At 39.3% G+C, this 15,237-nt stretch overlaps 1 protein-coding gene across 3 annotated transcripts in view; it reads left to right on the top strand.

Moving 5' to 3' along the window:
- LOC149781062 (protein Abitram-like) overlaps positions 1 to 15,237 on the top strand; it is a 94,881-nt gene that overhangs the window by 3,176 nt on the left and 76,468 nt on the right. For all 3 annotated transcript variants that reach the window (XM_089938201.1, XM_089938200.1, XM_089938202.1), the window contains exon 3: positions 13,767 to 13,893. In XM_089938201.1, coding sequence (XP_089794327.1) covers positions 13,767 to 13,893 — 127 coding nt within the window. The remainder of the gene's footprint in view (positions 1 to 13,766; positions 13,894 to 15,237) is intronic.

Below are 15,237 nucleotides of genomic sequence, written 5' to 3'. Positions count from 1 at the left end.
TCGATGGCCAGATATCTGTGGTTTCAAAATATTACAAACTTAATTTGGGTTTTAGGGGCCCTGATTGGTCTAAAGTGCTCTGTATTATGGATCACTGCCATCTCACCTCTGTCTGCATGGGTTTGAGTCTCAGATTCGGCTAATGTGGGTATGTGAGAAAGCTTGCCGGTAGCTTCTCATGGGTCGGTGGTTCTTTCCGGGGTTTTCCCTGGTTCTTCCTCCACCATTAATACTGGCCGCCATGTATAGCCTATCATGTGCTGAAAAATGGCGTTAAACCCTACAACAACAACAACATTTGGGTTTTATGCTGCCATTGGTAGCAATTCTTTGTTTTAACAGGAAACATTCACAACACAATAAATATGTTCCAATCAGTATGAAAATGAAACATTGTTTTTATTTATGTTTGTTGCTGACTTCCTTTGATCAAAGGTCTTCAGCTTGCTTTGATGAAGGTTCGTGTATTTTTTAAGGTGTCACTAAAGGACCTTTCTGAAGGACCAAACAAATGCCAGTTCATTATTACTGCAGCAACATCAAATAAATGAAAAATATTGTCTGAGACAATTTTTGTATTTCATTTCATTAGTATATATATAGAACGAACAATGCTTCAAAAGTAATAAGTTTTCTCTGAAGTTTCAGCAAAACTATTTTTGTCTGGTATATTTCTCAACACAAAAAAAATTGCCATCGTCTGGTAGATTGGTTCTCGCTTTCAGAGGTGGCCAACTTTAGTTAGTCAGGTAGCCTGACTATTTGGGTTATATTACAGCAGACATCAATATAAGTGGATTGTGGTATAACAATGCCATTTTAGGGTTGTTTGTCAATATGAACAAGATATTTGTTTATGTAACAATAGATTCCAGTGCAGTTTTAAATCCAAGTTTGCAGCTTCCTGTCATGGGGCCTTTGAATTTGTCAAGTCCAAGAATGTACAATTTTTAACGGCCAAAAATGTTGTCACCAAAAAATCGCCAGATGGTATATTTTTGTCATCAATAAGGATAAAAAAATATTGCAGTTTGCAATATTGGTGAAGCCCAGCACAATCCCTGAACTCCTCTTCATCAACGTTCATCTCTACCTGAAGTTTTCATGAAAGACTTATTATGATACCTATTTGGTTTTTAAAAAAAGTCATGCTGTTATTTCGAATATGGAGTCCATGGTATCAGTCTTGAAAATCTTGTTGTCCAAGTGAATGTGGTTTTCATATCAGCTTGAAGTTTTCATTAAAACAAACTTTGTTCTTGGGAAAAATAAAAAAATTTTATGAATCGGATATCAAATACCATTGTTGTGGTGGCTGTCTTGAAAGTCTTGTTAATACTACTCTTACTGAATGGAATTATATTGACATATCACCAAAAAACTTTATGATTTCTAGTTGGTCCTAAATGAAACAGGTGCTTGTCAAACATTTATTATGGCCAGCGCAAAATTTATGGTCACCATGACATCCATTATGGTCACCATGGCATCCATTACGGTCACCATGACATCCATTATGGCCACCTTGGCGTCCATCTTGAAAATATGCTATCGCAAATTCCTCCTGAACAGATGTTCATATCAACATGGGCATTTCACTAGAAGATTTCTAATTATGCCTAGTTTGGTGTAATGGGGGGAGAATTGTCCCTGGTGGGTGTCCCGCCAAATTTGGTTTTCGTTATCTAGGGGTTGACCGCCCTCAATGTTATTACCCGGTTTGAGTAAATATAAATATAAGTGGTGAAACTTATAGGTGAAATAGATAGAGATCTGAGCAGGTATATAGAACAAACCAACATGAGCCCCCGTACATGTAAACAAACAATTTAATCAATTACATAAAAACACTGTGAAAATTCATTACATCAGGAATATACTCTGCTTTTAGAAATTTAAACTTTCACCGAAATACAAAGAAAACGTAAATAGATTTAAATAAAATAGCCGATCTGTTTACTGATGGATTTAGTTCATCATAGGATCGAGTGAACAATCGAAGTCAACGTCTTGTACAATTGCATAACCTGTTCATCCTCAGTTGTTCTGCTGCCACTGCAGCTGTTCAGATACTCGGATCTCAGGACGATACTTTCCACCATCCGTCTCAGGATACTCTCATAATACGTTTCAGAAATTAATACGTCGCAGGATTGCGTCACAGGATTATACGTCTCACTGCACTTCTCTCTATACTTCTCAGTATACATCTCAGAATAACATCACATCATACATCCCAGCATAATACGTCTCAGGATTATACGTCTCAGGAGCTGTTTTCTCCCTTTTAAATAAATATAAACAGAGACAACCTAAATTTCCCGTTATTTATGAAACAGTTAATTCTTCATTATTCTCCCTCGTTATCAAATTTTATTATCAGTGCTCGACAGATGCTAAGGCTATCAATTGACTCCACATGTTCTATAATGACCCTAGTTAGTCAAATGGCTAATTTGTTACGCCTTGACCTTACACATTAACACATACGCAAGGCCTGGGGTTCTGAGCCAGCCTCAATTTACACAGCGAATAAATAGGTTACATCACATCAATCAATTACTAGATCATTCCAGTCAATGCACACTTATTCTTAATCATACTTGAAATCTTCTAAATTCGGCGAATTCACACGGATTCTTGTAATCAAATTAACTAATGTAATGTATTAAATTCTTAGAACATAATTCTTATGTGAACAAGACGACAAATTCAAACAATTCGTCAGACTTATCTAAAGAAGATTAATGTACGACTTCCTATGCATAAACTCAACACAGTTATACTTCATAAAGCAAATTATTACACAAATGTAGAAAAAAGATTCATGCAACTACAAGTAAATAACCTCAGCAAAGCATTATATATGGCATCAACAAATTACATGGAATTGTCACACTACCTTTGCTTTCAACGTTCCTCCCTCTAATCGGTAAATTAGTTCGTTGGTTCCTTTCGACAATAGTCCCCTTTGGACAACAGTTCTTTTACGAGGAATTTCTTGCAAATCCCAAGGAGTCCTACTTTTTGGGTTTCCTCTTATAGGAAAAGCTTAGACTGATTAGAATTTCTGATGTGGGAATTTTTAAAACCTAGAAATTTTGTGTGGGAAACACGCTCCTTATTTAATGTAACCAATCAGAATCAAATATCTCTGCCGCCCTTTTCCAGAGGCACCAAAGTCAGGGTCAGCTGGACCTGGTAGTTTGAGTAACAGAGTTTCTGCGATTCGTCAATTGTGACAGCTTTACCATGAAAATGAAGTTTTCCTTGTCCCTAATAGTCCGCTTGGCTGCTGTATAAACAAATGCTTAATTAGGAACAAAATTCTCCCTCTAAAGGACATTACCATACACGGTAGTATGGCGATATGATATGCGCTTGTCTCCATAAATCTAATTAATGGTTCTCTGGTCTCAACTAACGTATTCTTGTTAGATCACCAAAAATTTGCCACTTCACATAGGCCCCTCCTTGAAGAGTAAAATCAGGGATTTTGCTCTCCAAATTTTTGGAGATCTAATCTTATTCAGTTACACGACCTCAGGTGAACCTTTCACTTCAGACGTCCCTAGTCTACTTAAGCAGTCAGCTCCTACATTCTCACTGCCTTTAATGTATCGTACCTGGACTTGGTACTGCTGTAGAAATAATGACCATCTCATTAGTCATCCATTTGTCAACTTAGCTTGAGCTAAATAAGCTAGTGGTTGGTGGTCAGTTTCCAAAATAAATTTTCGTCCATACAAGTAACGTTGAAATTTAGTTATCCCAAAGATAATTGCCAAGTATTCTTTCTCAGAGACTGAATAATTGCATTCTGCAGTCAACAATTTTCTGCTACTGTAAGCAACTGGGAATAAGCTTCCGTCATGCTCTTGTAATAACACTGCCCCTAAACCTCTATCACAAGCGTCATTACATAGGACAAAATTTCGTGTCACATCAGGCAATTTCACTACTGCGTCTGACGTCAGTCTGTCCTTTAACGTCTGAAATGCTCGTTCACATGCGTCTGTCCGTATAACTTTCGTCGGAGCTTTTTTCCAAGTGAAGTCAGTTAAAGGGCTTGCAATAGCGCTGAAGTTTGCAAATATCAACGATAATACCCTGCCAGTCCCAAGAAAGATCGAACTTCCGTCTTAGTGGTCGGTCGTACTGCGTCCCTAAGTTGGTCGACCTTTGAGCTATCTGGGGTTAACGCGTCTTCGCTGAGGGTATGACCTAAGTAGGTTAGTTTTCTAAACCCTATATGGCACTTAAATGGTCGTGCGGTCAGTCCCGTTTGTCGAAGTCACTCCAAAACATTTTTCAGCAGAATGATATGATCGTCCCAAGTAGCTGTCGCTAACAGTAAATCGTCCATGAAGTTTAAAACTCCAGTCCCTCTTAATGGTTCAAGTAGTTTTTGCATCATATGTGTGAAGACACTCGTCGCATTCTGGACCCCGAATGGCATGACTACCCACTGGTAGATCCCATCAGGAGTTGCGAAGGCGAGTTTTGCTCTGTCTTCACTTCGAACTGGTATTTGCCAGTATCCCTTGGACAGATCGATTTTCGAAAAATACTTCACATTGGTCACCCCGGCAAATATGGACTCAGGGTCAGGCAAAAGTTCCACTTGAAATTCCATGATCCTGTTCAACTTCCTGTAATTGACGCAAAATCTGTGTGTACCGTCTTTCTTCTGCACCAGCACAACAGGAGAGCTATGCGCCGACTCTGTGCGTTCTATAACTCCCAAGTCTAACATAGCTTGAATTTCATTTCGAACTGTTTCTAATTTCGCATAGGGTAGCTGATATGGTTTTAACTTCACTGGTTTCTTATCCAGTAATTTCAGGGTGAACTCCTCCAACTCCATCTTGCCAGGTTGTTCTGTCAAGACGTTTAAATAATCTTGGAGTAATGACTCCACTTCCTTACGTTGCTCTGACGTTAACGTCCCGTCAAGCACAACGTCGACGTAGGTTTCTTCCCTTGTCAAAGGACAACTAGGGAGTGCTTCTGCCTCCCCTCTGTTGTCGTCGACTTCTTCCGTTACAACTGTAACTACCACGAACTCTGTGGGTGTTTCTCTTTCACGATAACGTTTCAGGAGATTTATATGGTACAACTTCTCCTTGTCTCCTACCCGGATACGGTAGTTCTGTCCACCCTTTTTCTCTGTTACCACGAATGGTCCCTTCCATGAGACTTGAAGTTTGTTGTGCTCTAACGGTAGCAACAACAACACCTTGTCGCCCACCTCGAAGTGACGTTCCTTCGTCCTTTTGTTGTAATATTTGGCTTGATGCCCCCTTCCGTCACAGAGATTCTCCTGAGCCAATTTCTAAACCTCTTCCAGCTTGTTGCAGAGATCAGCAACATAATGGTATGTTGTTCGCACTTACTCCGATGCTTTCTCATCCATCCATAATTGTTTTAACACAGCCATGGGTCCCCTGACTGTTCTTCCATATACTAATTCAAAAGGTGAAAACCCCAAACTTGCTTGTGGCACTTTTCGATACGCAGACAGTATCGCGGGAAGGTATCGATCCCAATCCTTGGGTCGACCTTCACATAGCTTCTTCAGAGCCTGTTTTCTGATGTCCCATTGAAACGCTCCACCAAACCATTGCACTGCAGGTGATATGGGGTAGTCATCAGGTGTCTAACAGATAGTAATCTATTTACTTTCTCCATCACCTGGCTCACGAACTGCGTCCCCTGGTCAGTCAATTTCTCCTCAGGGACACCAACTCTAAACCAAACTCCTAACGAGGCCTCAGCCACCGTGACTGAGTCAATGTTCTTCAAGGCCACTGCCTCTGGGTACCGGGTGGCGTAATCTACTATTGTTAATAGATAACGATTACCGCTTTCTGCCGCCGGCTTTATCGGACCTACCAGGTCCATTGCCACCCTTGAGAAAGGCTCGTCAATCAGTGGGGTGGTTCCTAGTGGCACCGGGTGATGGGAGGTCTTAGGTGCCACCTGCTGACACTTGTCGCACGACAAACAATACCTCCAAACATCCCCATACACACCTGGCCAGTAGAACTCCCTTGCTAACCTATCTCTGGTCTTAGCCACGCCCATGTGGCTTCCAAGTAGACCCTCATGTGCCAGCCTAAGCACTTCTGCCTGCTTCACTCTGGGCACAACAACTTGCTTGAATGTATCGGTCCCTTTCTTGGCGTACCGATACAAAATACTGTGTTTCGTCGTGAACTTCACCTTGCCATCTGGCATTCTTCGTATAGACCCATCCTTTGTGTACCTTGTTGAGAGACAAATCTTCCTCTTGAAGTTCCCTCAACTCGCCAGGTAGCAAATTGTCTATGGGCGAAGTCGTGGGTCGTAGTGGCTTTGACCCTGACCTACGCTTCATAGCCCTCGTCTCAACAGACCCGACGTATACAGGTGTACACGTCATTGGGTTAGGTTGCGGCAACACATACCTACACCCTAATATTACATCATAAGACAGTCCCGACAAACACGATGCTTGAATTCGTCCCTTTACATACGGCGAATCAAGATCAATGCTGACGACCGGAAGCGAATCCTTTGTCCAGTTAGCAAACTGGACCTCAACCGTCTCGCCTGTATAATCCCCAGGCTTGACATACTTACCATCCACCAAGGCAGGATAACTGCAGCCAGTATCATACAGGACGGTTGCCCTCTCACCGTTAACCATAGCTACCGCTCTGTTAGTCAACCCCACTGTTTCTTGTCTCTTAACAGCATTCGGAGTTACCAAATTAATTGTTGTCAGACGATACTTCCTACAATCCTTAACAACATGGCCTGGTCTGTTGCAGCCGTAACACACCGGCTCACCTTTCCTCCCCGTGGCATCTTTCTCTACCCCCTGAGTCTTCCCCGACCCACAGAAATGTTCTCGGCTGGGATTTCCAGCCCCTGGCCTCCCACCATTCTGTACATTCCGTCTTTGCTGTGCCACGTCAGTGGTCTTTCTATGCTTGCCGATTCCATATCGGTCCCTGCCACCCCAGGTGGTTGGATGCTAGTGCACGCTTTCATAGCCATCATGCTTATGTCATCCAAGGTCGAGAACTCACGCTCCGCTAAGAACACTATTAAGTCCTGCCTGTACGTACTTAAGACATGCTCTTTCAAAATTTCTTCGCGTATGCCTTCATACGTTAGTGTGGTGCCAGACATTTTCATCCATTTATAAAAAATTATGCGTACTCGGCTATGGAATTGCGCGTGCGTTTCGGTACCTGTCTTCGACGATTCTCTAAAGAGTTTCCAGAATGTTTCTGCTGACAGCTTATAGTGCCGTAGTAGTTCTTTCTTCAGAGCGTCGTAGTCGTCTATCTCCTCCAGTGTCATATTGTGGTAAATGTCTTTCGCGGCTCCCTGTAAGAATGCTGAAACATTGATAGCCCACTGGTCTCTGGGTAGCTAATGAACCAGTGCCAACTTTTTGTACTGTGTCAAAAAGTTGTCAACAATTTCGTCCTTGTCATTGAAAATGGGCATGGTGATCTGTATTGGTCGTCTGTTTTTAGATGGTCTGTATTCGGACCCTGGACGTTCGTTCATATCTTCACCCCTCCTGAAGTCGGCTTTGATCCTTAGTCTCTCCATGGCTAACATATGTTCGCGTTCTCGATTTCTCCTCGGCCTGTAATCTGGCTAGTTCGAGCTCTTGCTCACGCTCAGCTGCTTGTCTGTCTTTCTCTCGTTCCCTTTCCTTGGCCTGCAATCTGGCTAGTTCGAGCTCTCGCTCATGCTCAGCTGCTTGTCTGTCTTTCTCTCGTTCTGTGGCTAATTGCTCCTTGTGTTCCCTAACACTTCTTTCGACAAATTCAGCTAACTGGGTCCCATCGTAACCTAACTCTTCTTTTCCTATTGACTTAAATTCCCTAACAAATTGTCTGTCGCCATCCTGGTCTACTTGTAAGGTGACACAAGAATGAAGTCTTTTACCTATAACTTAAGTTTTACTGTCCTATTTGAAAATAGCACCTCACGTATTTATCATATGCCTGACGCAGTGAAACCAGACGGTCCCTGTACCAATCAGTCAATAAATAAACGGGCAGTACACAGCTGGAATGCCTCCCCAAATTAACGCAGCGCTTACCCACTAACAAGGCGTAATTTATTACTGCGGGCTTTGCCTAAATATCTCTTCTCACAAGAGAATACAAAGGACATTTCCCACTTGACTCCACAAATTTAGAATACGACTTGATAGCAAAGGTATGTGTCTCAATTCTTACAATATTCTCATCACAATATGAAAAGAAATGGCAAGAAATTAGCATGCACAATATATATATATATATATGGAAAAAAAAATAGCAGACAATGACACGATTCACTCTGATCCTTATTTCTTATAGTAATAATGGAATTATTACTATATAGATACTGATTTTGTTCTATATTTGCTCAGACTTTTTTACGCGAATGAAAAAGTTCTGATATCCCGGACGAAAGCTCCCAACTTATAATGGGGGGAGAATTATCCCTGGTGGGTGTCCCGCCAGATTTGGTTTTCGTTATCTAGGGTTTTACTGCCCTCGATGCTATTACCCGGTTCGAGTAAATATAAATATAAGTGGTGACACTTATAGGTGAAATAGATAGTGATCTGAGCAGGTATATAGAACAAACCAACACGAGCCCCCGTATATGTAAACAAACAATTTAATCAATTACATAAAAACACTGTGAAAATTCATTACATCAGGAATATACTCTGCTTTTAGAAATTTAAACTTTCACCGAAATACAAAGAAAATGCAAATAGATTTAAATAAAATAGCCGATCTGTTTACTGATAGATTTAGTTCATCATAGGATCGAGTGAACAGTCGAAGTCAACATCTTGTACGATTGCATAACCTGTTCGTCTTCAGTTCTGCTGCCACTGTAGCTGTTCAGACGCTTGGATCTCAGGACAATACTTTCCAACATCCGTCTCAGGATGCTCTCAGAATACGTTTCAGAAATTAATACGTCACAGGATTGCATCACAGGATTATACGTCTCACTGCACTTCTGTCTATACTTCTCAGTATATGTCTCAGAATAACATCACATCATACGTCCCAACATAATACGTCTCAGGATTATAGGTCTCAGGATTATACGTCTCATGAGCTATTTTCTCCCTTTTAAATAAATATAAATAGAGACAACCTGAATTTCCCGTTATTTATGAAACAGTTAATTCTTCATTATTCTCCCTCGTTATCAGATTTTATTATCAGTGCTCGACAGATGCTAAGGCTATCAATCGACTCCACATGTTCTATAATGACCCTAGTTAGTCAAATGGCTAATTTGTTACGCCTTGACCTTACACATTAACACATACACAAGGCCTGGGGTTCTGAGCCAGCCTCAATTTACACAGCGAATAAATAGGATACATCACATCAATCAATTACTAGATCATTCCAGTCAGTGCACACTTATTCTTAATCATACGTGAAATCTTCTAAATTCGGCGAATTCACACGGATTCTCATAATCAAATTAACTAATGTAATGTATTAAATTCTTAGAACATAATTCCTATGTAAACAAGACAACAAACTTATCTAAAGAAGATTAATGTACGACTTCCTATGCATAAACTCAACACAGTTATACGTCATAAAGCAAATTATTACACAAATGTAGAAAAAAGATTCATGCAACTACAAGTAAATAACCTCAGCAAAGCATTATATATGGCATCAGCAAATTACATGGAATTGTCACACTACCTTTGCTTTCAACGTTCCTCCCTCTAATCGGTAAATTAGTTCGTTGGTTCCTTTCGACAATAGTCCCCTTTGGACAACAGTTCTTTTACGAAAAATTTCTTGCAAGTCCCAAGGAGTCCTACTTTTTGGGTTTCCTCTTATAGGAAAAGCTTAGACTGATTAGAATTTCTGATGTGGGAATTTTTAAAACCTAGAAAATTTTGTGTGGGAAACACGCCCCTTATTTAATGTAACCAATCAGAATCAAATATCTCTGCCGCCTTTTTCCAGAGGCGCCAAAGTCAGGGTCAGCTTGACCTGGTAGTTTGGGTAACAGAGTTTCTGCGATTCGTCAATTGTGACAGCTTTACCATGAAAATGAAGTTTTCCTTGTCCCTAATAGTCCGCCTGGCTGCTGTATAGACGAATGCTTAATTAGGAACAAAATTCTCCCTCTAAAGGACATTACCGTACACGGTAGTATGGCGATATGATATGCGCTTGTCTCCATAAATCTAATTAATGGTTCTCTGGTCTCAACTAATGTATTCTTGTTAGATCACCAGAAATTTGCCACTTCACATTTGGTTTGAATGAAAATGATCACACTCTGACATCCAGTATGGCTGCCATGGCATCCAGAATCTTTAAAATCTTGTTATAGCTATATTGATGTGTATTTTCACTGAATGACTTCTTATGGTATCTGTTTGCAGTCATAAATGAAAATGGTGTACATCTAACCAGCCCTTGGACAGCCAATATGGCTTCCATGGAGGCCATCTTAAAAATTTATCATTACTGAGGTGAACCTGACTTTGACATGGGGATTTCATTAAAAGACTTCTTGTCTAGTTGATTGTAAATGAAAATGGTGGCATTTAGACATTAAATATGACTGCCATCTTGAATTTGTATAGACATCTAAACATTTGCTTAGCTAATGGAGGTTTCACTTACAGATATGGTGTCTAGTTGGTCCTAAATGGGAATGATGCTGATCTATCAAACATTAAGGACACCATGGCAGCCATCTTTAAAACCTTAACGCTGGGTTTTCAGAAAAGGACTTCTTATGTCTAACTGGTCCTAAACAAAAATGGTGCCCCATACACATCCAGTATGCCTTCACAGTTGAATTCTTGAAAACCTTCTTACTTCTAATCCACCTGAAGAGATATTCATATCTGTAATAATCCTCATATCTACATCGCTTTTTAATAAAAGACTGATGGTGTCTACTTGGTACTTAATGAAAATTGTGCTTATCAAACAAACAACCAACTTGGCTGCCAATTTTAAACAAATGGACAAAGCTGCAGGGTCATTTTTGGCAAAAGTATTTTGATTGGTTGATATTAAAGACAAGGATGCTGATCTTACATAAAGTATGGCTAACATGTGGCATTACGAAATTTTGTCATGGCCACTTTTCTTAAATGGATATCTGCAGCAATATGGGTTTTTTGCTAACCAATTTATTAGCATGTCTTGTTGGTCCTAAATGAAAATGATGTTGATCAGACCTCCAAAATCGCTGCCATTGTAGTCATTTTTAAAATCTTGTTATAGTTGATGTATTTGGTCATGCAGGCATGGGGTTTTCACTCAAAGATTTCTTATAATATCTATAAAATTGATAAAGCTATTTTAAAAATTCATCTAACACACAGACACACATACACACACACACAGAGACACACATATACACACATTAAAAGATTTCTTATAATATCTGGTTGGTCCTAAAGAATAATGATGCCAATCGTACCTCCAGTATGATGGCTAGAGTGGCCAGCTAAAAAATGTTTGTATCACTAGTCCTCTTGAAGGGATTGTCTTACTGACGTGTGGTTCTCTCTAAAACAGTTTTCACTATATGATGCTGGTCCTAACTGAAAATAGTTCCTGTGTGACCCCCCAAAATTGGAGAGCTCTGATAAATACTTGTCCAGAATTGGTGGGCCTAGTGACATTTTTTATTAAATTTCATATTTATCTTTCAGTATCAAAACAATGTTGACACAACCTCCTAAATGGCTGTCTTGATAATGCTTTCAGGGCTGTGTGGATGGTCATCCTGATGTTATGACTCATTGGTCTTAAACTAAGTAACAGAAAAGAGCGAAAATCAAAATTTCACTCTTTTCTGTTCCTTAGTTTAAGACCAGAGTCATAACACTGGAAATTCATTTTCATCAGTAGAGTGTCAGTCTCTTTGTTTAGTTAGCTAGAACTGTGAAAAGTATTATTATTTAGGCATGTAATCCAAAGCTTCATAATGTGTAGCAGTCCTAACATGTTACTCTTCCAGTCGCCTTAATCGGATATACCTAGGTAGGAGCTTCTGAGTGACAGGTGTGAGGTTCATTTGTTTGCATTTACAGCATGTACAATGAAGAGAATGTGAGATTAGGCACATTCTGAAAGTGCAATGAATGAATCACAATATGTATAAAAAGTAAAAAAGTTATTGGCTCATTTTTTGCAATTTACCTTTGAAGTCCAGAATGTGAAAATGACTAACTGGAGCTAGCAGTTTTTCTTATGTGTGTACATCTGAAGTAAGACCACACTGTTCCTATAACCCCAGTTGCACACATCAACCATACACCAAAATGATTGATTGGTTGATTAATTGATTGATTGAATATATTTTTATGGTGCATCAGCAGGTTTGGGCTATTTAGCGCCATATAAAATGTTATATGTAGGGTTATTTAAAAGTGGTAAAAGGTTTCGTATCAACCCAGCGATATAAAACCAAAGAGTTGAATGTAAAACAACAAGATGGAAACAGTAATAAATAAAGCTTCCCGATCGACGGTGAATGTAAACGATGTATCTTTATGATGACAGATGACACCAAAATAAAAGGAATTAAAGATTCTTTGGACAACATATAAGATCTATGAGGTCTTTTTTAAATAACCATTATAACCAGTGAAGAAAACAGGGGAAAGTCTGTTTCTTTAACAATTAAACCCTATGCAAAAGACAAAACTGTAGAATGCCACCTTAGTTACATTACGTTGTTTGGCCAAGGGACAATAATCCATTTTAACATTACGTTGTTTGGCCAAGGGACAATAATCCATTTTAACATTACGTTGTTTGGCCAGGGGACAATAATCCATTTTTACATTACGTTGTTTAGCCAGGGGACAATAATCCATTTTTACATTACGTTGTTTGGCCAGGGGACAATAATCCATTTTAACATTATGTTGTTTGGCCAGGGGACAATAATCCATTTTAACATTACGTTGTTTGGCCAGGGGACAATAATCCATTTTTACATTACGTTGTTTGGCCAGGGGACAATAATCCATTTTAACATTACGTTGTTTGGCCAGGGGACAATAATCCATTTTAACATTACGTTGTTTGACCAGGGGACAATAATCCATTTTTACATTACGTTGTTTGGCCAGGGGACAATAATCCATTTTAACATTACGTTGTTTGGCCAGGGGACAATAATCCATTTTAACATTACGTTGTTTGGCCAGGGGACAATAATCCATTTTAACATTACGTTGTTTGGCCAGGGGACAATAATCCATTTTAACATTACGTTGTTTGGCCAGGGGACAATAATCCATTTTAACATTACGTTGTTTCGCCAGGGGACAATAATCCATTTTAACATTATGTTGTTTGGCCAGGGGACAATAATCCATTTTAACATTACGTTGTTTGGCCAGGGGACAATAATCCATTTTTACATTACGTTGTTTGGCCAGGGGACAATAATCCATTTTAACATTACGTTGTTTGGCCAGGGGACAATAATCCATTTTAACATTACGTTGTTTCGCCAGGGGACAATAATCCATTTTAACATTACGTTGTTTGGCCAGGGGACAATAATCCATTTTTACATTACGTTGTTTGGCCAGGGGACAATAATCCATTTTATAAGGAGAATAGGTTATAACCATGACCTTTGTTCTTTCATGGTCCCTTGCTATGGTCTTAACGCCTTAAGAGATTTTCCATCCATTACAGTTCTCAATGATTCTTTTATTTTTCTTTCAGGATTTGTATTGTGACATTAGGAGAAACACATCCAATTCTGTCCCAAAGCAAGAGTATACAGAGCATCAGCTTTACGATAGGTGATGTCAACAGGCTGGACAATAAAGTCTCAGGGAAAGCCAAGCGGGTAAACATGCATAACTTCTGGTTTGTCTTATTAATTGGTCTTTTAATATGTAGAATATTTCTGATACACCCTTGTGTCTGTTGTAAGAATTGACTTATGTACTTCTTTTTATGCCCAACTTGCAACCAAAAGGAAGTGAGTTTGAATCCTAGCTTCAGATCAGTCCAGATCGACTACTGTGGTATGTCCTTAGTATTTAGACAAAATACTTTACTACACATCTCTTGGCACATAATACTTGATGAAGAAGTGGGTATATTATTTTTTAGTCCATACATTTGGTTGTCCTTGTGTAACATCCTTGATGAAGTGTGGGTATATTATGTTATAGTCCATGCATTTGGTTGTCCATGTGTAACATCCTTGATGAAGTGTGTTGTCCATGTGTAACATCCTTGATGAAGTGTGGGTATATTATGTTATAGTCCATGCATTTGGTTGTCCATGTGTAACATACTTGATGAAGTGTGTTGTCCATGTGTAACATCCTTGATGAAGTGTGTTGTCCATGTGTAACATTCTTGATGAAGTGTGGGTATATTATGTTATAGTCCATGCATTTGGTTGTCCATGTGTAACATACTTGATGAAGTGTGTTGTCCATGTGTAACATCCTTAATGAAGTGTGTGTATATTATGTTATAGTCCATGCATTTGGTTGTCCATGTGTAACATCCTTGATGAAGTGTGTTGTCCATGTGTAACATCCTTGATGAAGTGTGGGTATATTATGTTATAGTCCATGCATTTGGTTGTCCATGTGTAACATACTTGATGAAGTGTGTTGTCCATGTGTAACATCCTTGATGAAGTGTGTTGTCCATGTGTAACATTCTTGATGAAGTGTGGGTATATTATGTTATAGTCCATGCATTTGGTTGTCCATGTGTAACATACTTGATGAAGTGTGTTGTCCATGTGTAACATCCTTGATGAAGTGTGTTGTCCATGTGTAACATCCTTGATGAAGTGTGGGTATATTATGTTATAGTCCATGCATTTGGTTGTCCATGTGTAACATACTTGATGAAGTGTGTTGTCCATGTGTAACATCCTTGATGAAGTGTGTTGTCCATGTGTAACGTCCTTGATGAAGTGTGGGTATATTATGTTATAGTCCATGCATTTGGTTGTCCATGTGTAACATACTTGATGAAGTGTGTTGTCCATGTGTAACATCCTTAATGAAGTGTGGGTATATTATGTTATAGTCCATGCATTTGGTTGTCCATGTGTAACATCCTTGATGAAGTGTGTTGTCCATGTGTAACATCCTTGATGAAGTGTGTTGTCCATGTGTAACATCCTTGATGAAGTGTGGGTATATTATGTTATAGTCCATAC

The sequence above is a fragment of the Sinohyriopsis cumingii genome, chromosome 16, assembly GCF_028554795.1.
Source record: "Sinohyriopsis cumingii isolate HCF-2022 chromosome 16, ASM2855479v2, whole genome shotgun sequence".
Lineage (NCBI taxonomy): Eukaryota > Metazoa > Mollusca > Bivalvia > Unionida > Unionidae > Sinohyriopsis > Sinohyriopsis cumingii.
This window is presented reverse-complemented; position numbering and strand designations above follow the sequence as displayed.